This window comes from Ambystoma mexicanum, chromosome 2p, assembly GCF_040938575.1.
Source record: "Ambystoma mexicanum isolate Mex_15411 chromosome 2p, UKY_AmexF1_1, whole genome shotgun sequence".
Taxonomy (NCBI): domain Eukaryota; kingdom Metazoa; phylum Chordata; class Amphibia; order Caudata; family Ambystomatidae; genus Ambystoma; species Ambystoma mexicanum.
The window spans coordinates 916,439,274-916,467,148 of record NC_090923.1 but is presented as its reverse complement, the minus strand read 5'-3'; the positions used below and the strand labels follow the sequence as shown (position 1 = coordinate 916,467,148).

The 27,875-nt window shown below is 46.8% G+C and overlaps 1 protein-coding gene across 1 annotated transcript in view; it reads left to right on the top strand.

Moving 5' to 3' along the window:
* PPP1R37 (protein phosphatase 1 regulatory subunit 37) overlaps positions 1-27,875 on the top strand; it is a 1,561,993-nt gene that overhangs the window by 463,711 nt on the left and 1,070,407 nt on the right. The window contains exon 5 of the mRNA XM_069644632.1: positions 18,326-18,445. Within this exon, the coding sequence (XP_069500733.1) occupies positions 18,326-18,445 (120 nt within the window). The remainder of the gene's footprint in view (positions 1-18,325; positions 18,446-27,875) is intronic.

Below are 27,875 nucleotides of genomic sequence, written 5' to 3'. Positions count from 1 at the left end.
CATCTTTTGTAATATGGTTGATGAAGTGGGCAAACTCTCTGGATACAAAATGAATTGTGAAAAAACAGTTTTATTCCCAGCTCGGAATACTCCGGTGTGCAGCCATTTGTTAAATTGGAATTGTAAATGGGAGAATAACCATGTGAAGTATCTGGACATTTTTCTATCTAGAGATCTGAAAGAAATGATCAGATTCAATATTGATAGTCTTAGAAACTATCAGAAAAATGATTCTCAAGTGGAATAGACTCCCCTTATCTATTTGGGCTAAAATGAATGCCATTAAAATGGTGCTCTTGCCTAAAATTTTATATATATTAGTCACTCCCTCTAAAATTCACAAAGAAAGATTTAGGTTGTATGGATAAAGTCCTTCAAGAATTCCTATGGGGTGTGGGAAAACGACCTAAGATTACCAGATATTTGATGACTCGTAGTGTTCATGATGAGGGGGGCTTTGGTTATCCTATTCCTGGAAGTTATTATAAGAGTGTTTTGGTTAAGAAATCTATTGCATATTTTTGAATGAATGAACCAGGGGTTCCAATCTGGGCACAGATTGAAGAATTTCAATTAAGACCGTTTAGAGTGGAAAGTTTATACTCAGTTGGCAAACTACCCAGATCTGTAGCCAATTTACAAGCACTGCTCGTCACTAAAGACGCAGTGACTTCAGTGATTTTGGAGAGTGGGTAAGGACTCTTCATGTATGAGGAGGCCTCCATCTGGCAAAATCCAGGGCTTCAGATTAATAACAGAATGTTATGCTGGAGAGGTTGGATCAACAAGGGAATTTTGAAGGTGAAAGATGTTTGGAATGGGGAGAAATGTTATCTTTGAGTGAAATATGCATTGCATAACCGTGAGCTAGGTAGATACAATCTATTAAAAAAATGTATAACTGAGAGGTTAATGCTTGACAAACCTTTGTTAGAAAGACCTGAAAGGTGTAATTTTATTAAAGTTGCTCCTTGTGTGGTGTTGAGTTTTCTTAAATAGTTTCAGAGAGAGAAAATTGCTATAATATCATGGGATAGTTTGCGAAATGCTTGGTCTGCTGAAATAGGAGTGGAAATAACGAAGAATTGGGAAAATGTTTGGAAAATCCCTGTAAGGATGAAAGTTGATTTAGATCTACGCTACATTCAACAAAGGATTCTGGGGCATCTTTTATGGACCCTGGATAAGATGCATGGACTAGGATTAAATGATAATGATATTTGTTGGGGTTGTGCAAAGGAAAGGGGCACTATGCTGTAGGACTGCACAAGGGTTAAGGCTTTTTGGAGTAATGTTCTAGAGAGGGTAGATCTGGTTTGGAACATAACTTTCCCAAGAACCCCATTAGTTCGAATGGATTGTGTCCTCCCACGTATTCCTCATCTTATGATAAACGTTAACCCAGCTTCAGCTGCTTCAGAAACATTATTCATCAGGGGGTGCTGTGCTCGAGTCTGCGGAGTCGATGTCCCTCGAGAGCTGCCGTCGGGCGTCAACGTTATCTGCTGTATAAGGGGCTCAAGCAGCGCCCGTTACCTCAGTTCCGTTTTTCCGACAACTGCTTCGTGTCGCTAACGGCGCATCTAAAACTTCGACAATGTCTTCGTCTTCAACTCCCTCCACACCCAAGACAGGATTAATAAAATGGAAAATGTCAGGCTTATCGGTACAGCTTGTCTGTTTGGCGACTCTTAATTCAATGAGAAAAATAGGGTTATTCTTCCATGTTAATTTAATGGATCTGAACAATGGGTGGGGGGTAGTGGGCACCTATACCCCCTAGTTAATTTCTTATGGTCGCAGTTCACTGGATTGACGGTAAGCCAAACAAAAACCTGTCAAAAACAATGTAAAATACAAGAAGAAAAGATCCAGGACGCTGCGCCCGATTTTATGAATACACATTTTAATGATTAGCCCTTAAGTTAATGACACGTGTTTCAGCTTCCTCGGCCTGTCTCAAATCAGGGCTGTTGTATATCACAAAGTAATACACAATAAATGAAAAAGAAAGTGCCCCTTTAACTCAAGTACATGAGAGAAGGACCTACACACTTGACATTAAGTGACCCCCATTGAGGAGGGGCACTTTCTTTTTCATTTATTGTGTATTACTTTGTTATATACAACAACCCTGATTCGAGGAAGGCCGAAACACGTGTCATTAACTGAAGGGATAATCATTAAAACGTGTATTCATAAAATCGGGCGCAGAGTCCTGGATCTTTTCTTCTTGTATTTTACAGGATTAAAAAAATGTCTAAAGTGGGGCAGGAAGATGTCTATTACCGACCCCCATCGGAATTGCCTCTGGTGCCTCAGCCCAGACCATCGGGTTGATGAGTGTGGGTCCTGTCAGGCCATGTCAAATAAGGCCCTTGAGGAACGCAGAGGTAAGCTGACGGTGGGGGTGGAAAAGTATAAGTCTTCGAAAAGACAAAAGGATTCGGACGAATCCGTTAGAAAATCTCGTCATGAGTCGAGAAGATCAAGATCGGAAAAAGTCAAGAAAGCGACGCCATAGGTCTTCTTCCTCCTCGTCCTCTTCAGAGAGGAGAGTGACGTACCTTTCAAAACACAATGCCCCAGAAAAATGGGAGGCCTTCAGGGCTTCGATGATGAAAATTTTCGAGAAAGCGGCCAAGACCCCCTCGAAGTTGCCGCGTGGTGATCATGCCTCTACTCACTCTAAAAGTGACAGAGGAAAATCTAGATCCAAACACGCAAGGGTTGAATAGGAGATGAGAGTATCGTCAAGGGAAAGGTCCCTGACACCTCACTCCAAATCTAAGCCTACGGTGCACAAATCGGGGCAAAAAGAATCGGTATCGACGTCGAAGACTAAATCTGACTCGACATCCTCGACGATTACATAGATGGCGTTGACGCCTATAGCTTCGATTAGCATCAAAGCTTTCTTCAACGGCATCGAAGCCCTCTTCGACTGCGTCGAAGCCAGCGTTTCACTTATCGACGCCTTCAACGCCTTTATCAAGGCCTTCGATAATTCCAAGGCCCAAGTCGATGCCATTTTCTATGCCTGGACAAGTACCACCTTCCTTGCCTGGAAAGGCTTTTCACCCCCAATCTAGACAGGAATTCTTTACTTCCATGTCTTCTATATATGAGGAGCATTGAGTTAGATTTGGTGCCAGAGAGGTCCCTGAAGAACTAGTGGACCCACAGTCAAAAATAACAGACTTGTATGATTGCCTACAAAATGCAAGTGGCTTGGACACTTCTCCTGAAGAGGATTTTGAGAGGCCAGACCCTACGGATCATGCTGATCCTAGCTATAGAAATCTTATGGGAAGAGTCATAGATTTTATGGGATGGAAAGCAGCTTCCCCAGATTTTGACCAGATGACATGATATCCTGAGTGAGGGTCCCTTAGAAGATCCTGTTTTACCATTCTATAAGGCTTTACAAAAAAAGGTAATGACAAATTGGAATAACCTAGATTTGATTCCAGCAGTAAATAAGAAACTGGTACCAAAGTATAGACCAGCCTTATCAGACCCAGAGTATTTGTCCAAGCATCCCTCTCCCAAAAGCCTTGTAGTTCAAGCTGCAACTTCCACAAGGCAGTCATCTTACCCATCAATACCACCAGATGGGGGACAACAAAAAAGTTGATGCTTGGGCCCGGAAAGCCTTTACTTTGGGCATCATGGCCCTGAAATCAACTAATGTAACTTGCACTTTGGCAAGATTTAACTTTCCCCTGCGGGACTGTATGTCCTCAGCGGCTGAACGCATCCCGGAAGGTGAGGAACGTGATGGTTTCCTGGCTATAGTGAAGGATGGTAAAGAGGCTATGGAGGAATGCCTTCAGTCAGGATTGGACACTGCGGATAGTATAAGCAGGTCCATGGCTTATAGCACAGTCTTGCGTAGATTCGCATGGCTGAGAAAATCTGGGTTTGCACCTGATGTGCAGTCTAGATTACTTAATATGCCCTTTGACGGCTTGAGGTTGTTTGGCAGCAAGGCGGATGAGAGCTTGGAGAAGCTGCAGACCTCGAACCGGCAGCAAAATCACTCAGCGCCGCTATAAGGCAACCTCAACAGCACTCTTATACAGGGTCATCTTCCTGGGAGTGTCCCCCTTTTCGCTTCTTTTTTTCTTTTGGAAAAGGGAAAGGGCAGGCCAGTCACAGAGGCCAACAGAGAGAACCCTTTCGTGGTGGAAAAGGGAGAGGTGCTAGATCAGCCACAGCAGCGGCTACTACCTCCTCAGCCACTGCTGCATCCGCGGCAAAGCCACTTTGAGGTCTTAACCCACAAAACCCTGGTGGGAGGCAGAATCACTCAGTATCTGTACGAATGGCGGGGCATTACGTCAGATGCTTGGGCACTAGAGATAGTGACCCATGGTTACTGTCTTCCTTTTCATCAGAGACCTCAAGATCATCCACCGGGAGCCAACTCTGTAAAAATTCCAGACCCGCTCCTTGTGCAGGAGATTTTAACCCCGCTATAGAAAGGTGCAATAGAACATGTACCTGTAGCGGAGAGGAACAAGGTTTGGTACTCCCCCTATTTTCTCATCCCCAAAAAAGACAGAGGATTGAGACCCATCTTGGACTTGAGAAGCTTGAACAAGTTCCTCAGGGAAGGACAAGTTCAAGATAGTGACCCTTTCTCAGATCCTTCAGGCTCTTCAACTTCAGGACTGGCTGGTTTCATTGAACCTTCAGGATGCTTATTTTCATGTGCCAATCCAGCTCAAGCACAGAGTACCCGAGGTTTGCAATTGGCGGATCTCACGATCAGTTTCGAGTTCTGCCATTTTGGCTGACCTCAGCCCCAAGGGTCTTCACCAAACTAATGGCGGTAGTCGCAGCGAGTCTCAGAAGGGAGGGGATTCACATCTACCCTTATCTGGACGATTGGCTAATCAGGGCAAGTTCACCCGAACTGGCCCAGGGACATCTGGCCATGACCTGTCACTTCCTACACAAATTGGGCTTCTCCCTCAATTACAAGAAGTCACAAATGATTCCGAGCCAAAGACTCTAATTCATCGGAGCGGTCCTGGACACCACCTCAGGGAAAGCCTTGCCTCCCGAGGAAAGAGCTCACCACATTCTGCCGATAACAAAATTTCAGAATGCCCAACATCTACCGGCGTTCGACTTCCTAAGGTTGCTAGGCCTCATGGCATCCTGCATTATTCTGGTGCCAGAGGCTCGACTGAGGATGCGATCCCTTCAGTGGGCCCTCAGGACTCAATGGTCCCAGTTTTATGGGGAGATGTCAGATCTTCTACAAGTCCCAACCAAAGTGACTCAAGATCTTCTATGGTGGGCTTGCAAGGAGAATATCCTCAAGTGGGAACCGTTTTGGCAATCATGGGCGGACAGAACGGTAGTGTCGGACTCCTCACTTACGGGGTGGGGAGCCCACACCAACGATCTGACAATCGGCGGTCGTTGGTCTCCATCGGAGTCCAAACTACACATCAACCTTTTGGAGCTGAGAGCAATCAGACTAGCGCTGAAAGCTTTTCTGCCCTCTGTACAAGGAAGGAATGTCCTGATAATGACGGTCAACAAAGTGGCCATGTACTACCTCAACAAAAGAGGAGGCATAGGATCACTTCCACTGTGCAGAGAGGCAATGCAGCCCTGGTTCTGGGCAAAGCAAGAAGGAATCTCTCTATCTGCAGTTCACCTAGCCGGAGAGCTAAACACTGCGGCAGACGCTCTGCGCAGGCAGAGCACAGTCTCCCACGAATGGGAGCTGGCTCAGGAAGTCCTTCAGGAGATCTTCACCCTTTTGGGAACCCCTCAAGTAGATCTTTTCACGAACGGGACAAACCAGAAGTGCGAACTGTATTGCTCAAGGGAATTTCCCCCGAGAGGAGCTCTAGGGGACACGTTCGTAGTGGACTGGGTGTTTCCACTCCTGTATGCATTTCCTCCAGTCCCCGTGATTCCTCAGGTAATCAGGAGGTTGAAAAAGTTCGGAAAAACCATGATCCTAATTGACCTGGACTGGGCCAGGAGGATGTGGTACCCCGACCTTCTAGACATGTCCATCTGCCCTCCAATACGTCTTCCACAAAGAGAGGATCTTCTCTCGCAAGAGGAAGGTCGGGTTCTCCATCCAGAGGTCAAGACACTCAGCCTTCACTCATGGCTTCTGAGAGGCTAACATTTAAGGATTGGGACCTCCCGGATGACATAATGGAGATTTTGCTTTCGGCCAGAAGCCCAGCAACAAAATCCCTGTACCGGTGTCGTTGGAACAAGTTCAGATATTTGTGCTGCGACCACTTGGACATCAATGCACACCTTTTGTAAAGCACTACTGCTTGGACTCTACTTCTTACCAAGGAGGACTATTTGCAAATGTTGTCCTTCATTCTGTCCATAATTAAAAAATCCTAGTACTCCCACCTCCAAAATTACCACTGCTATGGGAGTCTATCATAAGATGAGGAATACGTGGGAGGACACAATCCATTCGAAGAACAAGTTACTTACCAACTAACATTCTTTCAATTGGATGTTCCTCCCACGTATTCCTCATCGACCATCCCATCCGAACCCTCCGTACAGTTTTCGCCAGTTGCACTCCAACTTCCTTAAGAGCCTAAAGACTTAAGACCTGATCAACTGATGCGACCATGAACACCGCAAAAACAGAACTGAGGTAACGGGTGCTACTTGAGCCCTTTATACGACGGATGATGTCGACGGCAGCCCTCGAGGGACATCGACTCCTCTGTCTCGAACACTGCGCCCCCTGGTGAAAAAATTTCCTAAGTAGCTGAAGCTGGGATAACGTTTATCATAAGATGAGGAATACGTGGGAGGAACATCCAATCGAAAGAACATTACAGTTGGTAAGTAACTTGTTCTTCTCTTGAAATCACCGATTGAGACTCGTCATTTGAGCTATGGGACATTATGTTGGGTCAACAAAGTTCATTTGGTCGCGACCCGACAAATTGTACGACTCTGGAATACAAGGTAGAAACCATGTGTTAAGGAATGGCTAGTAAAAGTGCTAATTCTTTCGCGTTTTGAAAATGTTAAGTTTAGTGCAGTTCATAAAGAAGATTTATATGAGGAACAATGGAGTGTGTTCAATGAATTTTATGCATGAACTCTGTCGGAGCAGATTCTAAGTGAACTTAAAGTCAAAATTGTATGATCAGGGTTGGGTGGGGCGGTTATTGGTTTGCCTGAATGTTCTACGTGTTTTGTTGTAATTAACTTCTATACCTCTTTTGATGTTTTATCATTCTGTTTTTCAATTCAATAGTCAACATATAGATTGAATCTTGTTAATTTATGTATGGTTCTATTTTTCTGTACTTGTTTGCCTCATTTTGATGTAATCTATTCATAATGTGATTACTAAGTTTGTAAATTTTAGGAGTATTCCTTTTTCACTGACATGTTGTACGTTTTTTTTTTTTGAAAATTAAAATAAAGTTTGTTTAAAAAAAAATAAAACTATCGCCCATTAGCATTAACTGATGTAGCTAGCAAAATATTCTTGGATAGTCAAGGATAATGTCCTTAGCAGATTCCAAACTGGATTTAGAAAAGGCTGCTCGACTAATACTCATATTTTTGTCATAAATACTCTCCTAGAAGAAGCCAAACGCAAAGATGATCTACCTTTTATATCTGTAGACTTCATCTGCATTTTACACAGTAGATAGATCTACACTTTGGGGTAAATTGGAGAAAATGGGTATGCATGATCACCTACATGCGTGTAAAATGATCTATGAAAATAACAATGCTAGAGTCAGACAAATTGTCCAAACCGATACCAATCAGAAAGCGAGTTAAACAGGGGTGTACTTTAGCACCTATACTGTTTGAACTTGTTCCTAGCAGATTTTGGCAGCATATTTATAGAAAAGCGGAATGCATTCCTCAAAATAGGAAGTAGTAAAGTGGGGTGAATTGGCTACGCTGACAATCTCATAATTATGGACAGTACCTTTTATTGGAATTTCCCATAGCACTTGGGCAGTGTTTAAATATGCTGAATCAAATGGTCTAAAAATAAATTTATAAAAACTGCAGTTTATGGCAGTAGGCCGGAAATGTACTAGCAGGGTCTGTATTGGCAGTCCTTTAGGGGCTATTAAAAGGATAACCTGCTATAGATATCTGGAGTATGATCTTACATCAGAAAAAAGAGCAATGAAACATTGCAACAAAATAAGAGGGCTAAAGCACTATCTAACATGGCGGCTGTAACGATCTTCTCTAAGAAGACTGCTGGATATAGTTTACTTGGTATCCTGAATATCTATAAGCAGAAGTTATCTGCAGCATTCTTATACGCTATGGAAACATGTGAAGAATGCAGTAATTGGGCTGATTGCCTTGAGGGACATGTGGAGAAGTATCTTGGGGCTTACCAACTATACCACGATAGAAGCCATAACATTGGAGCTGGGTTTGATATCTTTGTCAACGCTTATTGAAATAAACAGAGGTAAACTATATATAAAGATTGTTCGTCAACCCTAATTCACTACTGTTTATTCTTAAAACTGCAATAGAGGAAAATAAGTGTGATACATTGCAGACATTTAAAACAAAAAATGATAATTTCTTTGCCAAAATAGGATGGTTACCCCACTGGAATACAGTGAAGGAGTTATCCTAAGAGCTTTAAAGAATAGTGCTGAACAATGGGATTGGATGACGAGCCATGAAAAAATATCTGGTATGAGGTCATTGAGCACTTTTTCGAGGATGTACTTTGCCTATTAAAAAACCAAGCTTACCTTAGGCTCCTAGTTTCTCTGGTAACGGAGGATATTTATGAACCTCCGATTGAATAGAATGGAGGTTCGGGAGCTTGGTTTGGCCTACCTATAGGGAAGCGGACCTATAGAATTTGCAATGATACACAATTTGTTGAGTCAGCGAGGCATGTCCTCACTTCCTGTCCAATTATGAGCTGCATTATAAACGCTATGAGTAAATATATTTATTACTAGCAAAACATTTTGTCTCCAAAGGGTTTCAGGCTACAGTCGTGGCCTAACAATTGCTACAGCACAGGTGTGGAAAAGTATCCATTGAGCTTCGAAAATGCGACACTCGTAGCAAACCTCTAGTTTAGGGCTGCGAAAGTAGGTGTGGCAATCTGATGCTGACATTTTTATTTTCATTCCTTGCTGTGAGCTGCTTATTGTTTTTACGCTGTGTGTGTGTGTGTGTGTGTGTGTGTGTGTGTGTATATATATATATAGTTAAATGCAACCTTGACACAATAAAAACTAAGAATATATATATACATATATATATTCTTAGTTTTTATTGTGTCAAGGTTGAATTTAACTACACAATAAATAAAAAAATAAAATGTTTGCTTCAATAAATTGGAGTCAAAAACTAAATTACAGAGCTTACCTGATTGATAGGAAGCAACAAACAGATTTTATATGCCTTCATCCTCGGACTGTAAACTGTGCATGGGCCTAAAAGTTTCCAATGTTTCAAATATTATTATTTTTTTTTTTAACTGGTCAATAATTTGGGGGCTGAAATAAGATATTTTACCAATTTCGGCAGCACATTTTTTATCTTCTTTCCTTCGGGGTATATCTGGGCTATCAGGAAAAGAAATCCAGGCATCCTGACGGGTCCCCCAGCAACACACCACTGGAAACTGAACTGGGCCTATACTTTTTTTTTCTGCCCTTTCTCCTTCAATGTCCTTTTCTGATGAGCAAGCCAACTGTCGTGCATGAGCAGCAGCACCTCACACATGTGGGGGACGATATCGCCTATCGCGTGCAGAGCTCTTGAGAACCATCACACTAGATTCCTTGGTGGCTTTTTTGACTAGTTGGGACTTTCAGCTCCCCCACCATCTCTTCTTTACCATTTCCCCCAATTGAGAACAATTTTCAGGGAGATTGAGAACTTCCGACTAGTGAATGCAATTGAATTGGTTTCCTAGGCGGGTTGTCGTTGAATGTTCTTCAGTGACCAAACCAAGCTGGCCTTCGATTGGTGCATTATGGTCATGGCAAGGCATAACCCAAAACTGTTCTTGCAAGCATCCCAGCTGTAGTTGACCATTCTCTGTGCTGTGTTCATGCCTTCATATGGTTTCACTCGAGCAATTTGATGGTGGCAATTGCTCTTCTGGATAGTACCCTTCTGGGGTGTGGAGCCACCTTTGACAAACTACAGATTCATGATCCTTGGTTGTTTCAAAACTGGCAGGGCCACATAAAAATGTTTGGCCTATTTTTCTAGTGCAGAATCCTTGTTTTCCAACTTTGAGAAAGTAGTGTTGAACTTGACAGACAACACTACAGCACTTTTGGATCTGAATAAGCATGTTGGTATCAAACCTGTGCCGCTGTTACACCTAATGGTCAAAATATGGCAAAGAGCATCATATCGTATATGATGCAGCATTCGTCTGCAAACACTGCATTTGCTTAGCTACTGAAACGCCTAATGGTGAAGACATGGGAAAGAACATTATATCGTATATGATGCAGCATTCGGCTGCAGACACTACATCTGCTTACAACTTTGAACCATGCAGCCGATCGCCTGAGCCTTACGTTCACCAACTACGAGTGCGAAGTCCCCCGATAACTTTCTTAATTTTTTCATAGCGGGAGTGTCTGCAGGTGGACCTCTTTGTTTTCACCTTATAAGGTGTCCCATTTGCTTTGTAGTTTGGCCTCAGTAATGAGTTTCTGTGGAACATGCTAAAGATTACTTGGAAACAATGATCGCTTAGGCCCTTTGTCATGATTAAAAACACCATTCAAACTGTTTTACAAAATTTGCAATTACTCAGTGATTTCGATTGCAGCATGATAACCAGCCCGGTTTTCGTTCTCGGACCGGATGACAATGGCGAGGGTCCCTTCACTTAGCTCCCATTCAGACATGATCTTCTGTCTTGGAGAAAAGATTTTGTGCCCCTCCCATCAGTCGATGTCCTTTGTAGCTTGATAGCTGAGCAACACCACCACGTAGGACGTCTGAGCCCATCTGATGAAAATATGAGGGCCATTCAAGTGGCCAGGAAATATTCCACTTTGCACAGTACAAACGCTTGTGGAATAGGTCCTGCCACTGGCATGCCCAGCAAATGGTCAGAGCCTTGTTGTAGATTTTAGAAAATATTGTCAGTCACATTGAGTCTAGAAGAAGCTAGCCTTCAGATCTATTCTTTATCCACTTAACTAGTAGACATTTTGTAAGAAGCTTTTTGATGGCTTGTCCAATCCCCCCAAAAGTTGATTCTCCTGTGAGGGATTTCAATGTGGTTGTTGCTGCTCCGTCACAAGCCCTTTGAACTTTTGGGTACTGGCTGAAGTGCCTTTACTTCGACCAGAACGGTCGCAGAGTCCCAGCGATTCTGTGGGTGAACACTTCAGCTTTTTTGGAAGAAAGTTTGTCGGGCTACTCAATCAGCATTCTGCAAGTATTATTGTGTGCACTTCCACTCCAGGGCTGATGCTCAATCCGGTCCGATTTCGTTGGCTAAGTTAGGTATATGTCTGTGGGTGCTAGTGCTTGGAGTCTCTTTTTTATTTTAAACTTTCTTTATTCGTGGTTACAAAAGCACAGCAGCACCGCAGAACATTTCAACTCGTATATATACAACAAGAGTACATCTTAATTTGATTCTGTTTACACTGTTACGAGGACATGTTATCATTCTCAATCATGTTGCACAAGTAGTCTCTGAAGGGGCCCCAGATGTCCGTGGGTCTGCATGATACAGATTGGGTCATAACAAACTGTTCTTCTGCCTCATTTGTGTGTGTCAATTCTTGCAAAAAATGATTCATACTGGATGGGGTGGAACTCTTCCATTTCTGAAGTATGCATTTTTTGGCTATGGTACACGTAATGTTGAATAATCTACAAATGTTTTCAGAACATTTGCCAATATCGCCAAATAGGAATTTCTGGGGGGTTATCGCAGGGGGAATCTGTGTTATTTCTTCCAGCAATACTGCCACTTCTCTCCAAAATCCTGTCACCAGCGGACATTTCCTATACATGTGATAAGCATCAGCCTGAGGTGAATTGCACTTAGGGCAGGAGTCTGAGGCATCCGGTGCAAATTTTGCAACTCTGGCTGGTGTATAATGTAGCCTGTTTAGAATTTTGAATTGAATCAATCTCAGCCCAGAATTTAGTGAGACGTTTTTAGTAAGCATGCAATACCTTGCCCATTTCTCCTCGTCAATTGACATCTGAAAATCTGCCTCCCACTTCTCCCTAACACGATTCAGCGTGGGGGTGTGTGCCTGAACCGCAGAGTACAGCCTGGAGATCCCCAGACCGTTTGTAGTAGTTATGAGTTGTATACACGGCTGAACCACTGGTTCGTCTGGAAATAGCGGCCACCTCCTGATAAATGCAGACCTCATACGATAGTATTGGAGGGTTCTAAGCGGTCCATCTCCCAATCCCCTTAAGAGCAACTTCAGTTCCACGAATCTCCCATCTACAAACATATCCCCCACTTTAATTTCCCTGTCAGGGTCCCACGAGTCTTGTACGCTAGTGTCATGCGTGGGAGGCAAGCCCGGGAAGTTCCACAGAGGTATCTCCGGATTATAGGGTGTTTCAATGTTGAGTCTTTTGAATATTGCCTCCCATGACCTTACCGTGCAGCTTACAGGGTTATATTCGCACGTGTCCCTATATTTTGTATCAGAGGACAGATTGTATATTGGTGGGGTGTGTGGTATGTTCTTCTATCCATGCGTGAGGTGTACTATCTGGGGCCTTATACCAGTGTTTTGCAAACTAAGCCTGGGAAACGTAATAATAAAGCTCGAAGTCGGGGGCCGCTATGCCTCCCGTGGAAAATGTTTGTCTATTTTTCCCAGCTTATTCTAGCTATTTTTCCGCCCCGTAGAAATGTGACCACTATGGATCGGAGTTTGGTGAAAAAGACTCTGCCCAGCCATATGGGGATATTTACAAAGAGGTATAGTAAGTTGGGAAGGATCACCATTTTGAGAACCGCTACTCTACTCGCCAATGAGATTGGGAGGCGACCCCAGATCTGAAGTTTCATGCTTATAGTGCGTAGTACAGTTTCATGATTATCTGAGTACAGCATGTTTTTGTCTCTGGATACCAGAACACCAAGGTATCTGATGTTGTGGTCTGACCATTTAAGCCCTCCTGTGGTGAGAGGACACCTAGTGGCCGGGGTAAGTGGGAATATTTCAGATTTACTTCTGTTTATAGTGTACCCAGAATATTCTGCAAATTCCCGTATTTCTTCCATTATGGGTGCTATATTTACCTCAGGCTCACTAACATACAGTAGTGTGTCATCTGTATAGAGTGAAATCAGCTGGGTGGACCCCTTCATCAGAATCCCTCGATTTGTGTGTCTCAGTCTGACCGCAGCCACCATTGGCTCGATGGTTAATGCGAACAGTAGGGGTGAGAATGGGCATCCCTGTCTGGTACCTCTGCCCAGTAGGAATATATAAGAGATGGTCCTGTTAGTTAGGACTCGTGCACCAGGTTTTGTGTATAATAAGCTGACATACTCTACAAAGTTGCCCCCCCCCCCTCCCAAGTGCTTCCAGAACCGCTAGGAGATAGACCCACGAGACGGAATCGAATGCCTTTTCCGCATCGAGGGATATGGCTGCCGCACTTCTCGCTGGGTCTATCTGTGCCATGATGCCAAAAAGCCTACGGAGATTCAGAGCAGCGGATCTTGTGGGGATAAATCCATTTTGGTCAGGGTGTACAAGGGTAGGAACAGCAAAGCCGGTTCGCTACGACTTTAGCAAACATCTTAGCATCGGTATTTATAAGTGACAAGGGTCTATACGACGACACGTCCTGTGGAGGTCGTTGTGGCTTGAGGAGGACCGTTATGATAGCCTCCCTCATGGTGGGGGGCAAGATTCCACTATCAAGAGCTTCTTCCCATACCTGCATCAATACTGGGACAAGTTCCTCCTGGAACTCTTTGTAAAATTCGGCCCCCAACCCATCCGACCCAGGTGCCCTACCTGACGCCAGCGCTTTAATTGCTTCCGTGATCTCGTCTGGGCTGATCGGTTGGTCCATGGCCAGACGGTCCTCCTCAGGGAGTCTAGGGAGTGAGAGGGCCCCAAGGTATGTCTTAATTTCTGGGAGTGATTTCAAATCTCTATTTGAATAGAGTGGTTTATAAAAGTCCAAAAATTCCCCATTTATTTCCGTATCAGTGAGGCGTATATCGCCTTGTGCTGTCTGAATACTAGTGATCAGGGTGGGTTGTTTATCCTGTTTGAGTAAGTTGGATAGCGTTCTACCCGCCTTTTTCACCTCTTTATATCTTCGAGCCCTTATGGGGGCCGAAATGTATTGAATCTCTCTGCTAGCCAGTTTATTAAACGCTTGCAGGTGTGTGTGAATGTCAGACAATAAGTCTTTATTTTGGGTACGCGTGTAGTCTGTTTCTAACCTGTCAAGTTTGCTTTTGACCTCTGATAGCTCAGTTCTCACTCTTTTCAACATACCAACAGACCTAGATATCAGCACCCCCCCTTATCCAAACCTTAAAGGATTCCCATACTGTTGAAATTTTGTCAACCGATCCCATGTTGTTTGTAAAGTACTCTTCGATATCAACATGCAGTGTTTCCACTACCCCGGGGTCTGCAAGCATTCCACCGGGCATTCTCCACCTCCTGGCGGGCACGGGGGCTCCCCGGAGCAATAGTTCTAACAACACTGGGGAATGGTCTGACATAGTACGAGACAAAATTTCACACCCCTGTAGTGTCGTCGTCATAGATGAAGAGACAAACCAGTAATCGATCCTGGATTCGGAGTCATGGACGGTAGAGTAAAATGTGTATCTTCTACTATCAGGATGTAGCTCCCTCCAGGAATCCACCAACAGAAGTTGCGATAGGATATGTACCAGATTTAGGGCAGCTTTTCTGGAAACTCTGACCACCTTAGAAGCTCTACCTAGCACCGGGTCAAGGACCAGATTAAAGTCCCCACCCCAGATGACCCTTGAGATTTCAAGTGAAACAATTATCTGATAATTCTATGTAGAAGGCGGGGTCGTCAATATTGGGCCCATAGGTGTTGACTAAAAGAAGGCGCTGGGAAGCGATCTCACCCCATACCAAAACACATCTCCCCAAGGGTTCAATCCTGTGATCCTCCGGCCTAAACCCCAACCCTGGATGAATGAGTGTAATGACCCCCCCTGGACTGTGATGAATAGTCTGTATAGTACCTTAGGGAGCCCCATTTAGGCAGTATGAGTATTACTGGTCCCCACAATGTGAGTTTCTTGAAGCATCAGCACCTGGGGGCTATGTCTGGTGATGTAGTTATCAATTTTTTTGACTTTCATATGATTATTTAGCCCCCTGACATTCCATGTTAACAGTTTAACCCTCAGACCATCGCCCGTGAGTCATGAATAAATATCCTCCATCCTCTTGAACAGTAACTCTATAATGTTTGTGAATTCTAGTCGGTGCCGGTCCATATGCAACCACATTTTTACATCTCAAATCCCAGTTACCAACTTTGTGCCTCAGTAGGGCCAGTCCAACACTGTAACGTCTAATCCCAACTCCCCTGAACTTCCCGCCCCCCCCCCCCCTCATCGTCACCCCCAACTCGACGATGCATCAAACAAAACTCATGGAATATTCCAAGGGTAGCCATGTTGCTTCACGTGGCCGTCGACTGGGTCCCAGCCTCCACTTAAACACATTGCCTGGGCCGATTAGTATTACACATTTTTTCCCCCCAGCTACGGCCTATGCTAAAGCCTGTGTTGTACCTGCGTTTGCCTCATTAGTTCATCTTCCCCCTTCAGTCTGCCGGTCTGGGCCTGTTTTGTGCTGGTCCGCCTCCTCTAGGAGGGAGAGGTATGGAGGTTTCGATGTAGTGTGTAGCCTCGGCCGGAGATTCAAAAAAATGTGCTCTGCCTGCGTGTTGGATCTGCATTTTGGCTGGGAAAATGAGGGCGTAAGGGACTTGACGTTCCCGCAGGAGCTTCTTGACTGACTCGTAGGATCTCCTGTTTGCTTGCACCCCCGCAGAGAAATCAGGATAAATATGGATACGTTTTTCTTCGAACTGGAGTGTTCCCGCCTCTTGCCTTCCGCAGGATTGTTTCTCTGTCTCTGTAATTGAGGAGTCTTGCAATTATAGTGCGTGGCGGGGCGCCCGGTTTAGGAATCGGGGCCAGTGTACGATGTGCCCTTTCGATTAGAAAATGCTCAGAGAATGCTTCCTGCCCAAACAGGGTTTTGAGTAGTTCCTCCAGTTGTCTTTCCATCTGGCCTTTCCCAACGGATTCCGATACCCCCACTACATGGATATTGTTCCTCCTCGATCTTGATTCGAGATCCTCGCACTTGTTTTGTAATTTAACAAAATTTTCTTTGAGCAAGGCAATGTCTCGGGTATGATGAGCAATGGTGTCCTCATTAGTGCTTATCCTATTTTCAGCCTCTGTGACACGCACTCTCTCCCTTTCTACTCTAGCCTTAAGGGAGCCTATGGTGGAAACAATGTCATCCAGCTTTGTGTTGACGGAGAGGAATCCACTCTGCACTATTGCTGTTAGTTTATCAAATTGATTGCCAGGTTCCGGGTTCGAAGCCTCATCGGCGTCAGAATGCAGATCCGCCACAGTGGTTAGGTTTTGGTTGCCTGTGTAGGCATCCATCTGGCCTTTCTTCTTGCTCCCCGTGGTCTTAGAGCCTCTACCCATCTCAGATGGTTCTTCCATTGTGGTGTGCGCTATGGCGGCCGTGGTAAGGACCTTGGAGCGGGACGCGGGAGTGTATTTCTGTCATCCAGGGGATCACTCAGTTAGGCCGAGTGGATTGTGCCCTTCCATGTATTGTATTATCGGAATAGCAGCTTACGGCCGATGCATGCATCCGCTGGTAGCCGGGTGAGGGGGGTGTGGTTCACTCCCGGGGTTCCCAGCAGGCCCTTAGTTCCTGCGCTGGGATCTCCAAGTGGGAGCCAGCCTCAGCCCGGCAAGTTTGCTCCACCGGGGGCTGTATGGAGCCCAGGTAATCCTCTGCAGGAGTGATAGGGTTGTTTCGGGCAGCGGCGTTCCCCAAATCCCGGGGCCCCCACGGTTTCCGTCGTGTCAACCTCACCTTGATCAGATGTTGTCTTCCAGTTTCCAGGGAACCGCGATGTAGGTCGGGGGCTCGCCGAGTGAATTGGCAGGGTGATGGTTCGGGGGTCTATCTCCGGACCCCAGAGTGCAGGATCCTTCGGGCTGTACACCTCTCTGATCGTATGGCCGGTCCTCGGTTCGTCTCCTCAGATCCGCCAGGGAGCCCAGTGGCGCAGCTTCAGAGCGGGAGCCGGTCGAGCACTTAGGCTCCTCCCATTTGGGGCCTCTCGGGGCGCCGAAGCCGCGGAACTCGAATGGGCCGTCCCGGTGCTCAATTCCGGGTCCTGTCCTCTGCGCAGGCCGGCCAATGTTTGAGACGGCACAACTCCGGTCCCTTGGGTTGCCAGAGCCCAGGAATTCCAACGGATGTTCACGGGTATTCAGGCTAGCAATGCCTGTGTCTCGAGGCTTACCAGGCAGGTCTGAGACAGATTTTTATGCAAAGAATCCTTCAGTGGAGCGGGAGCTCAACGATCAGGCGGCCATTTTCGTCGTGTGCAACAGCGCCCCCCCTTGGGAGTCTCTTTAACAGTATGGAAGATGGGGGTGAGACGTAGGAGAAAGAAATAGAACATCCTCAGTTACCTTTTAGAAAGTAGCCAGGTCTGGTATGGCCTGGGAAGATGGAAAAGGACTAACTGGCGAAGCAGAGGACAGTGTCCATATTGGGCTGACTGAGACTGCAAAAGTGCCTGGCTTTACACCAAAATAAGTTATTTCTTTTTGTGCTGCCATAAAAGTGCCCTGCTCATGTTGCCCTTGGACAAGATATCCCAAAAGTATGGCAAAAAGGGGATCAAGAACTAAGAGTGCTGGCATTTCTAAGGTGAGTAACTTTCTTTGGCTCAATCTTTTTATTCCCCTCATATTTTCCTTGCATTTAATTAACTCTACTAATCTGTGCAGTTTTTGTATGTTATCTAAAGGCTCTCCAGTGAAATAGTGCATGACTTGTCATTTTGCTCTTGTTCAGACAATGTGAATTGGTTTGTGTTACAAATTTGTCTTTGCTATCCTGAAGCAGTGTTCCCAAAACTTATTTCTCACTTCTCTGTGAGAGAGTAGTATCTGGTTGCAGTCCATATCCATTGCATGTTGTTTTTGCCCTGCTCGTGTGGCCGAAGGTCTAACTAGCATTGTGACCCCTTGTGTCCATAGGGTGCATCAGCCTTATTTGATATGATTGAATATTACGAGTCAGCCACACACCTCAACATCTCGTTCAATAAACACATTGGCACCCGGGGCTGGCAGGCGGCTGCACACATGATGAGAAAGGTAGGTGTACAATCTGATTAATCTTATAAACAGACATTCTTCCCTTATGGGCTTGAAGTACTACAAGACGAGGGCAAGAGCGAAACCACACTCCATATTCTATTTTGTATTGTTTCAAACACTGCATCATTTTGACCATCTTGCATCCAGGCATACAGCCTGACATTGGGTCAAGATTTACAATGATGGGCTTTGCATTTGGTCCATTCTGCTCTTAGGGGGTACAATCAATAAACTGAGGCATAAGCTTGTACATTTACTCTTGATGCACAATTAGGTTGTGACCCCTTGAGATCTAGGATGGATATTTCAGTTTCAGGATATTCCAAACATTCAATTTCAAAACATGCGCTGCACCCGGTGCCCTTCCTTCAAAGGATCAACGGTCTCATTATGCTGTGTCTGCAAGTAAAAGTGTAAAAAGGTTTGTTTAATCAAGACTTTAGAAAAGTATTTGAATACAAAGATATTTTAGGTTCTTGTTTAAGGAACTAGACCAGCAGCATACCTTTTAGCATAGACATGCATAGTTGGAAATGTGCTAGGTCATCTGGAGACAACTATTTTAATCTGTTGAGATCACAATCAAGTTAGTCTGACTGCACAGAATCCAGAATGAGTCTGCTAGTTGTTGGGGAGTAGGGCAGGACAAGAAAGGTCTTGCTGAACGGAAAAGGAATTTACATTGGGTTGGTGTAATGGGGCAAGGTAGCTGGATGGGATAGTATTTGGGGCGTAGCAGGAAAACCTATGTGAAGAGAGTAACGGGATGATCTTTGTCTGGGTCTGAGGGTTTTAACTTGGAACAGTACATTGCACAATCTTTCAAGCAGTGAATAGATTCTCTGGTGTTGCAGGAGCAGTTTTTTCACTCTTTACAATACTTATGGCTTTGCGCTAGCACAAGCCATAGTTTTTTTTTAAAGGTTTTTATTACATTTTACAAACAATAAAACCAAACAGTGTATGTTCCAACAGTTTCAATATACTTTTTTAAATTCCTAACCACTACTCCCTCTACCCCACCCCCCTTGCGAGTCTATTGCATTGAACCTTCAGTTTCCACACACTGTGGTTCGGTCTCCTCCTCCTCGGGCTCAGTCGGGTCGTCTAATGACCCAAACAGTCCGGCTATCAGTAATTTCCAGGCCATCAGGGACTCATTCTCTCCCCCCCCCCCCCCCCATTGCTACACACTTCTTGCCATGCCATGGTTTCGGCTTCTGCCCTTTTTTTCAAGTCTTTCCACCACACCTCTATCCTTGGCACATAGCATGACTTCCTTCCCATGGCAATCCTTCTTTTTGCAAGCACATAAGCCAGGTCCCTTAGTTTGCTTACATGCCTGAGTTTCTGTGGTCTGGGGAACCCACCCAGCAGACAGGCCCACACCGTATCCACTACTATCTTGACCCCTCTTCCTTCTAGTTTCTCTTTTACTCCCCTCCAGAACCTCTCTATGATCGGGCATGACCAGAACATATGCACCATGCCCGCGTTCTCTTCGTCGCACTTGGGGCATGCTTGCTGACATGCATTCTCGAATCTCGATATCCTCCAAAGCGTCATTTAAGCTCTGTGTGTGTTATGTACAGCTGTATCTGTTTCAGCCTCGCGTTTCTAGACACCTTCTTATGATACCCTTGCACCCGTTCCCACATCCCATCTCCCATTTGGGCCCCAACCTCCGTTTCCCAGTCCATTCTCAACTGTGTGACCTCCTTCCCCACTTTAGACATCAACATCTCATACAGTCTGGAAATCTCATAACCCCCCTCAGCTATATCATATATCACGTCTATGGTGGCGTCCAATTCTTCCTCCAGCACAGTTTCAGGCCATGTTCTCTTAATCCTCTGTACCATTCTGTGATACGAAATGTACTGGCCTTCGTGCAACCCAGCTACTAACCGCAGCCCCTCAAAAGTAACACTAGAGCCCCCCTGCCAAATATCCCCCATCGTTGCCACCCCAGCCGGATCCCAGTGGGTCCGGAGTATCAGTCGCAGCAGAGCGTCTGCCCCTGTCAATACAACCAATGGCATCTGCGGTGAGCATGGGGACGGGTCCCCCATCATTTGGCATGCCCTGTGCCACACCTTCCACCCTAGTAGCATTTTAGGGCGCCCCACCATTTCCGCCCTGGGTGCCCACATAACTTCTTTCAAATAAAAAGGTGCACAATCACGCCCAAACAGCCCAAGTTCAGAGGTCTCTTCATCAGATAGCCATTTGGCAACATACTGCAACTGGCTCGCCACATAGTACACCTTGTAGTTGGGCAGCTTTATTCCCCCTTTGTCATGGAAGTTCTGAAGCTTCCATAACGCCACTCTGTTTCGCGTGCCATGCCACAGAAAGTCCCTACACATGCTATTCAGTTTGGTAAAAAACCCTTTAGGAATCAGGTACGGTATATTCCCGAAGTAATGTAGGAGCCTCGGCAGGACCACCATCTTTAGCATCGCTCCCCGCCCCATCATCGCCAAAGGCAGCTTCGCCCAAAACCGCATGCATTTCTCAATTTTTTGGATTGCCACCTCTGTATTACACCTATGCTCCTCCCCAACGGTATGCTATATGTCTATCCCAAGGTACCGAAAAGTACTAACCGCCCACGGTACCTGTAAAATCGGTAACCTCTCCGCTGGAACCCTTATATACCCCCCCAACGGGAACAGGCTAGACTTATGGGGGTTCACCGCTATGCCGGATAGCACAGCGTATCTACCAAGCACTTCCAAGATGTACTGGAGGTTCTCTTCTGGAAACCGCACATACAGCAGCATGTCGTCCGCATATAGGGAGATGAAATGCTGCTCCCCGTTCACCTCGATGCCTATGGTGTCTTATTGTTGCCTCAGATAGATTGCGAGAGGTTCCAGGGCCAGTATGTAGAGCATAGGAGACCACGGGCATCCTTGTCTAGTACCCCTACTAAGCTGCCACCTCTCTGATATCACAGATCCTGTCTTCACTCTAGCCAGCGGTTCACTATACAAAATCTTCGCCCACCTTACATAGCCAGGCCCTAACCCATAGTGTTTCAGGGCCGCCAGCAGCCACGGCCACTTGACAGAGTCAAAGGCCTTGATCGCATCCAAAGACACGATTGCCATTTCCTTATCACTTCCACTGCCAAACTCAATGATCCTCTGCAGTCGCCTATGATTATTGGTGATGTTTCTATGGGGGACAGCCCGTTTGATCTGGATGTATTAGTTTGCTAATGACCCTCTTCAATCTATTCGCCAAGACTGCAGTTAATATCTTGCCGTCTTGGTTCAGCATTGACACAGGTCTAAAGGAACCACAGCTACGCCCAGGTTTATTTGGTTTAGGGAGAGGTACTATGACAGCCTCTCTCAGTGACTCCGGTAAGCGGCCCATCTTGAACGCTTCGTTTATCATTTCTAGCAGCAGGGGGAGGACCTCTTCTATATATACCTTATAAAATTTGCTTGGGAGCCCATCTGTCCCCGGGGTCTTACTAGTAGGCAACTGCCTCACCACCTCCCCCAGTTCTTCCAGGGTAATCGGGGAGTCCAATTCCTCTTTCTTCCTCGCTTATCTTGTGCAGCCCCATATCATCAAGCGTTTCCTCTATCATTACACAGCTACTTTCCCCATCTTCCCTGTATAACACTTTATAATAATCCACAAACGCTTGATTAACTCCCTCTTGGGTTTCCTCTACGTTACCATCTTCCCTCTCTATAGTTATAATTGTGGCTCTGGGGGTCTCGCTCTTATATAACCATGCCAAAAGTCTCCCCGGTTTATCACCTCCCGCATGCTGTCTCTCTATGTACTTTTTATAATTAAGGTTACACAACCTCTCCCAGTATTCCGCACATTTTTGCTGTAGCTTAAGTATCAAATCTAGTTTCTCCGCTGTATCGTCACCGGCTTTTAAGGCCTCTTCCAATTTTGCTTCCGTCTCCCTCAGTTCAGCCGAAACCCCACCCTGTAGGCCCTTGGATTTCGCCATGGCCGCCCCCCTCATGACCACTTTAAAGGCCTCCCATAATGTCCCCGCCGAGTCCACACTCCCAGTGTTGGTTTCAAAATAGTTTACTATCTCCTCCCGCAAATCCTCTAAAGAAGGGTTCTCTCAACGCCTCCGCTCGTAGGCACCATGTCTGGATCCTCGCCCTCGAGGGGGGCAGTATTGCCACGCAAGAGTCGGGGGCGAGTGATCCGAGAGGACCCTGGCCCTGTACTCTGTGTGCAATCTCCGCTATCATTTCAGGTGATGCGAAGACATAGTCTAGCCTCGTTGATAACTGCTGTGGGGCAGAATAATGCGAATATTGCCTTTCCCCAGGGTGCCAACTCTCCATGCATCTTCCAACCCAAAGTCATCAAGCAGTGTCTGTAGCGCCCTGGCTGCAGGGGCCGGTCTATCCAATTTCCCGTCCGATCTATCCACCCTCGGGTTCAATACGCCGTTGAAGTCCCCTCCCCAGATCACCGCGCTTCCCACACACACACACGCTCAGGTTCGCACTCAGTGTCCTAATGTACGCCGCTGTGTTCTGGTTCGGGGTGTACGTGTTAACAACACTTATCTCCCTGTTCTCTACCAATCCCCTCAGCATAACCATACTCCCGTCTGTCTCAGCCACCACTTGCAACCTCTGAAACGGGACATGGGGCGCCACCCATATAAGTACTCCTCTTGCGTAGGCCGAGTACGATGAGCCCACCAACACCCCATTCCACTTTCCCGCAATCATGTCCATCCTCTCACGTGTAAGGTGGGTTTCTTGCAGCAATGCAATATCTATTTTCTGCCTGCACAGATACAGCATAACCTTGTTCCTTTTTTAAATAGCTATTAAGCCCCCGCACATTCCATGTGAGTATTTTAAGGTCCCCCATGGCCTGGTATGATCCCATTCCCTCCCCCCAGGTGCCGTTTAACTTTGCAATCCAATCCATATAGGCTCGCATCCCATTCTAAAACCCCTTTAACCAAAAACACACCAAACTTCCCGCTCCCTCTACCCCCCTGCCTCCCATCCCTTCCCCAACACTCTTCCCCTCCCCCCCAACTGTTGCCCAGTTCCATCCCTGGATCTGAGGCTCCCCCGTATCTAGCTCTTTCCGGCTTTCGCCTGTACTCGAAGCTCCGCAGGGTGAGGCCACCCTAGTGGCCAACCTACTACAACTATAATTCGGGGGGGGTAGGGTGCTTCCGCCCTGCCGCTCCAATAGCACATCGAATAACTACACATTGCCATACAATTTAAATATATGTAACCGCCACTATATTCCAGTCCATCAAGTCTCTCACAATCAGCAATATGTTATCGAATATCAGCCTCCTACAGCCAGGCCCATCATTCTCAGCCTTCGCATAGGCGCCCTTGGGATGTTCGCTCGCCGCCATAGCAGTATGCATACCGTATCTGAGGCATTTTTCACGTCCATTTTGTGTCTCTTCCGTGTCTTGATCCGGGCAGCCCTGCAGATCCAGCCATGTTGTTGCTTCTTCCGGAGTGTTAAAAAAATGCATTTTGCTCTTATGCACGAACTTCAATTTTGCAGGGTACAGCAGCATATATTTTATCCCAGCCGCCCGCAGCCTCCTTTTGATAGTTAGATAGCTGTACCGCTGCCTTTGGACCAGCATAGTATAATCCGGGTATGCCGTGATAGTGCTCGAGGCCCTCTCAATTGTTCTGCCTTTCCGAAAATACTCAAGTATTTTCTCGCAGTCTTTGTAGTTCATTATTTTGGCAATTATCGCTCGTGGAGGGGCCCCCCTCGTCTCAGCTTCCTCATGAGGGCTCTATGTGCGCGCTCCACCACAAATCCCTGCGAGTGTGTACCGGCCCCAATTCCTTGTAGGAGTAAGTTCTCAATGTAATCAGTCGGATCCTGGCTCTCTTCACCTTCCGGCAAACCCACCACGCAAATATTGTTTCTCCTCGCTCTCTCTTCTGCTTCTTCTGCTCGAGACTCCAAGTTGGCCACCTGTTGCTTAAGGACATGGATCTCCTTTGCATTGTTGGTGCTGGTGTCCGTGTTAGATTTCACCGCACCCTCCAGGCTGATTGTGCGTTCCGCCAGTCCCCTGACATCTTGTCTCAGCAGGGAGACTTCGATGCCCACTGCTTCAATTTTAGCTTCCAGGGAAGTGTCTAGGTCCAACATCGCAACCCCCCAAGATTCCTTCAGCTCTGTAATGGCTTCTAAAATCTGATGATGATCAGCCGCTGTGGCGCCCTCAGCCTGTGCCATCGGGCCTTTGGTTGCGATGGCTGCAGGAGACTTGTGTTTTCGCAGAAATATCCATCGTGGGTTGTTTGTTCTTATTCTTACCCACGGCCCCTCGCGCCACCATTTTCCGGCCTTCGGTGGGTCTCCCTATTACGATTCAGCGTCCGAGTGTCTCCCCAACCTTCATTTCCGCTCTTTACCGACTGTCGTGGTGATCTCCAGGCAGTCGCGACATCCGCCTCCTCTCACCGCTGCTAGTTGCTCATCAATGCCGAGCGAGCGCTTCTCGTGCTTGTCGTGGTGCGGACTGCCGTTTCACACCTCTGCTGCCCTTGGGCCCCTGCCCGGCCAGCACCCAAGCCTCCACGACCCAAAGCCCACAGCCCCCAGGGGTTTTGTTCCGTCTTCACCTCGCCATTGTCGTTCTTTCCCCGTGGCCGCCGCCTCCATTCGTCCTCTTTGGGTACCCTAGTTTTGTTTCCTTTGTTGTCGGCCATCTTGTGTGACAATGGACCGAACAGCCGCCGTCGTTCGTCGAGCAATTCCTCCAGACTCCCGCTTACGATTCTTTCGATCTTTATACAATGAGCAGAGCATACATTCCCATGCGTGTGTGATCAATTCTGGAACCAATGACGCACTTTCAAAGGTAGTTTTTACGGATCATCTGTCGGATCCTCCGGAGCTACACGGGAAGCACGTCCTACTCCATGGCTGCTTAAGCCACGCCCCCCAGCACAAGCCATAGTTAAGGTTTATTTAAAACTTTTATTTTTGTTGGCAGAGGCAAATATCATACACACACATCAGAGCAGCCAAGCATGACAAAATGAGTAGACAACAGGGTACAATGGTACATATGAACTGTGAACGATAGCCGGGAAGAGAATACAATGGTGCAGTGCAACCGCACATGACAGACATGATTGCGGTGAGTTGTCTACCGAGGAGGGGGCATCCAGGCCGCTAAGATAACTGTTAAAGGCAATCCAGATGTTTTTAGGCCGAGAACAGGCCGGGAGGGAGCTGAGGTAGTCCCCACAGTTCCGGGACCATGTCAATAGGTTCAGCCATTTCTGGAAGGTAGGAGGGGTAGAGCTTTTCCAGTTCTGCAGAACACACTTTTTGGCTATTATACAGCCCACATTCAGGAATTTAGCTGACCCTCTGGCTTCCTCTGTCCCCCATGTCCCAAACATCATTCCCAGGGGATCAGGTTCAATAACAATATCACACATTTCTGACAGAGTTTTTAGGACCTCATTCCAGAATGCTGCCAGCCTCGGCCAGTCCCAGAATATATGCAAATGGCCCGCATCCTCCGCACCGCAGCAAGGACAGAGTCGTGGGTCAGAGCGGGCAAACCTGGAGATCCTACGCGGGGTGTAGTATAGCCTATTTAACAATTTATACTGGATGGTGCGATATCGAAAGTTCAGGGAGACTATTAGTGTGGGAGCACATTTTCCCCCCACAATTGGTCTGTGATTTCTACCTCCAGTTCGGATGCCCAGTCATCCTGAGCCCGAGAGGGCTGCAATGGGGCAGCAGTGAGGAGGAGTTTGTATAACGAAGATACCACCCCGCGGGCCCCACCAGAGTTGGCGATGTAGGAAATCCCTGGGGAGTCAGGGGGTTCGCTGGTAAACTCAGGCCAGGCGCTACGAAAGGCAGCGCGGAGTCTGTAGTATTGTAGCAGTTCCATCGGTGATCCCGAATGGCCCGGCTTCCAAGTCTGCAGAGTTATGAATAGTCCGTCTGGGTAGAAGTCGGTTAGGGCCCGGTATCCGACGGTCTGCCAGTGTCGTGCCAGGGACATGTCGTTCGTGGGTTCCAACCCAGGGAACCTCCAGGCTGGAAGCCACTTATAGTATGGGTGTTCCTCAGCACCTGCGGCGAATATCCGCCCCCAGGCCAGTACAGTGGTTCGGACCGGGTCTATGGGGGAGTCCGGCTCATATCGCCGGTGTAGGATTGAAGACATTATATCAGTGCCAGACGCCGTGAGAGCTTCCAACTTGACATGCGAGTGGGGGAGGGAGGGACCGGGGTACCAGTAAGTGGCAAACTGTGCCTGCGCTGCAGTCCAGTACCGCATCAAGTCGGGGGCAGTGACTCCACCTTTATCGTAGTGGAGTGACATATCAAGCTATTTTTTCCGCACGGCTCCCGAGTGCCATAGAAACTGGGCGCACAGCTTGTGCAAATCTGCAAAGTACTTCCTGCCGGGCCATGTAGGGACATTTGTGAATATGTACAAGAATTTGGGGAGCAATATCATTCTTACCAGTGATAGTCTCCCCGCTAATGATAACGGGAGAGGGCGCCAGCGCGCTACTTTAGCTCCTGCCAATTCCGCCATAGCCCGGTAGTTGTTAGCTAGGAGAGTGTCTTTGGTCAGGGACACCTGGACTCCCAGGTACTTAATCCCATCAGGGGACCAACGGAGCGGATACTCCGTGGCAGGTTGCACAGTGGAACTTGTGAGAGGGAAGAGTTTGGATTTAGTATAATTGATAGTGAAACCAGAGTATGTACCGATACGGGTCATGTCGCGCAGGATTGGGGCAAGGTGGGCATTAGGGTCTCTGACGAACAGCAGCACATCGTCCGCGTAGAGTGAGATAATTGCAGGGGTATCCTGTAGACGTATCCCCTTGCGTGAGTGGCGTTCCCTAACATAGTCCGCCATGGGCTCGATGGCCAGGGAGAATAGTATCGGGGAGAATGGGCATCCCTGGCGGGTGTCTCTGAAGACTGGGAACAGAGCGGATTTTTGAGAATTGACACGGACCCTGGCAACCGGGGAGGTGTATAGCAGCTCGATGTACGCAATCATCCTGGTCCCAACGCCCATGGTCTCACGGACGAGCCACATGTACTTCCAGGACACCGTGTCGAAGGCCTTCTGAGCATCCACGGTGACCACAACCGCACTCGCATCTTGATTGATACGTGCCATAACGTTAAGAAGCCTTCAGATATTGTGTGATGTGGATCTCCCGGGCACAAAACCAGACTGGTCATCGTGCACCATACATGACATAACGGGTAGGAAACTGGTAGCGATCACCTTGGCAACATTTTTTGTGTCCAAATTCATTAGCGAAAGAGGCCGGTATGATCCACAGTCATCACTAGGCTTGCCAGGCTTAAGCAGGACCGTAATAACGGCCTTGTGTAATGTTGGGGGGAGGGATCC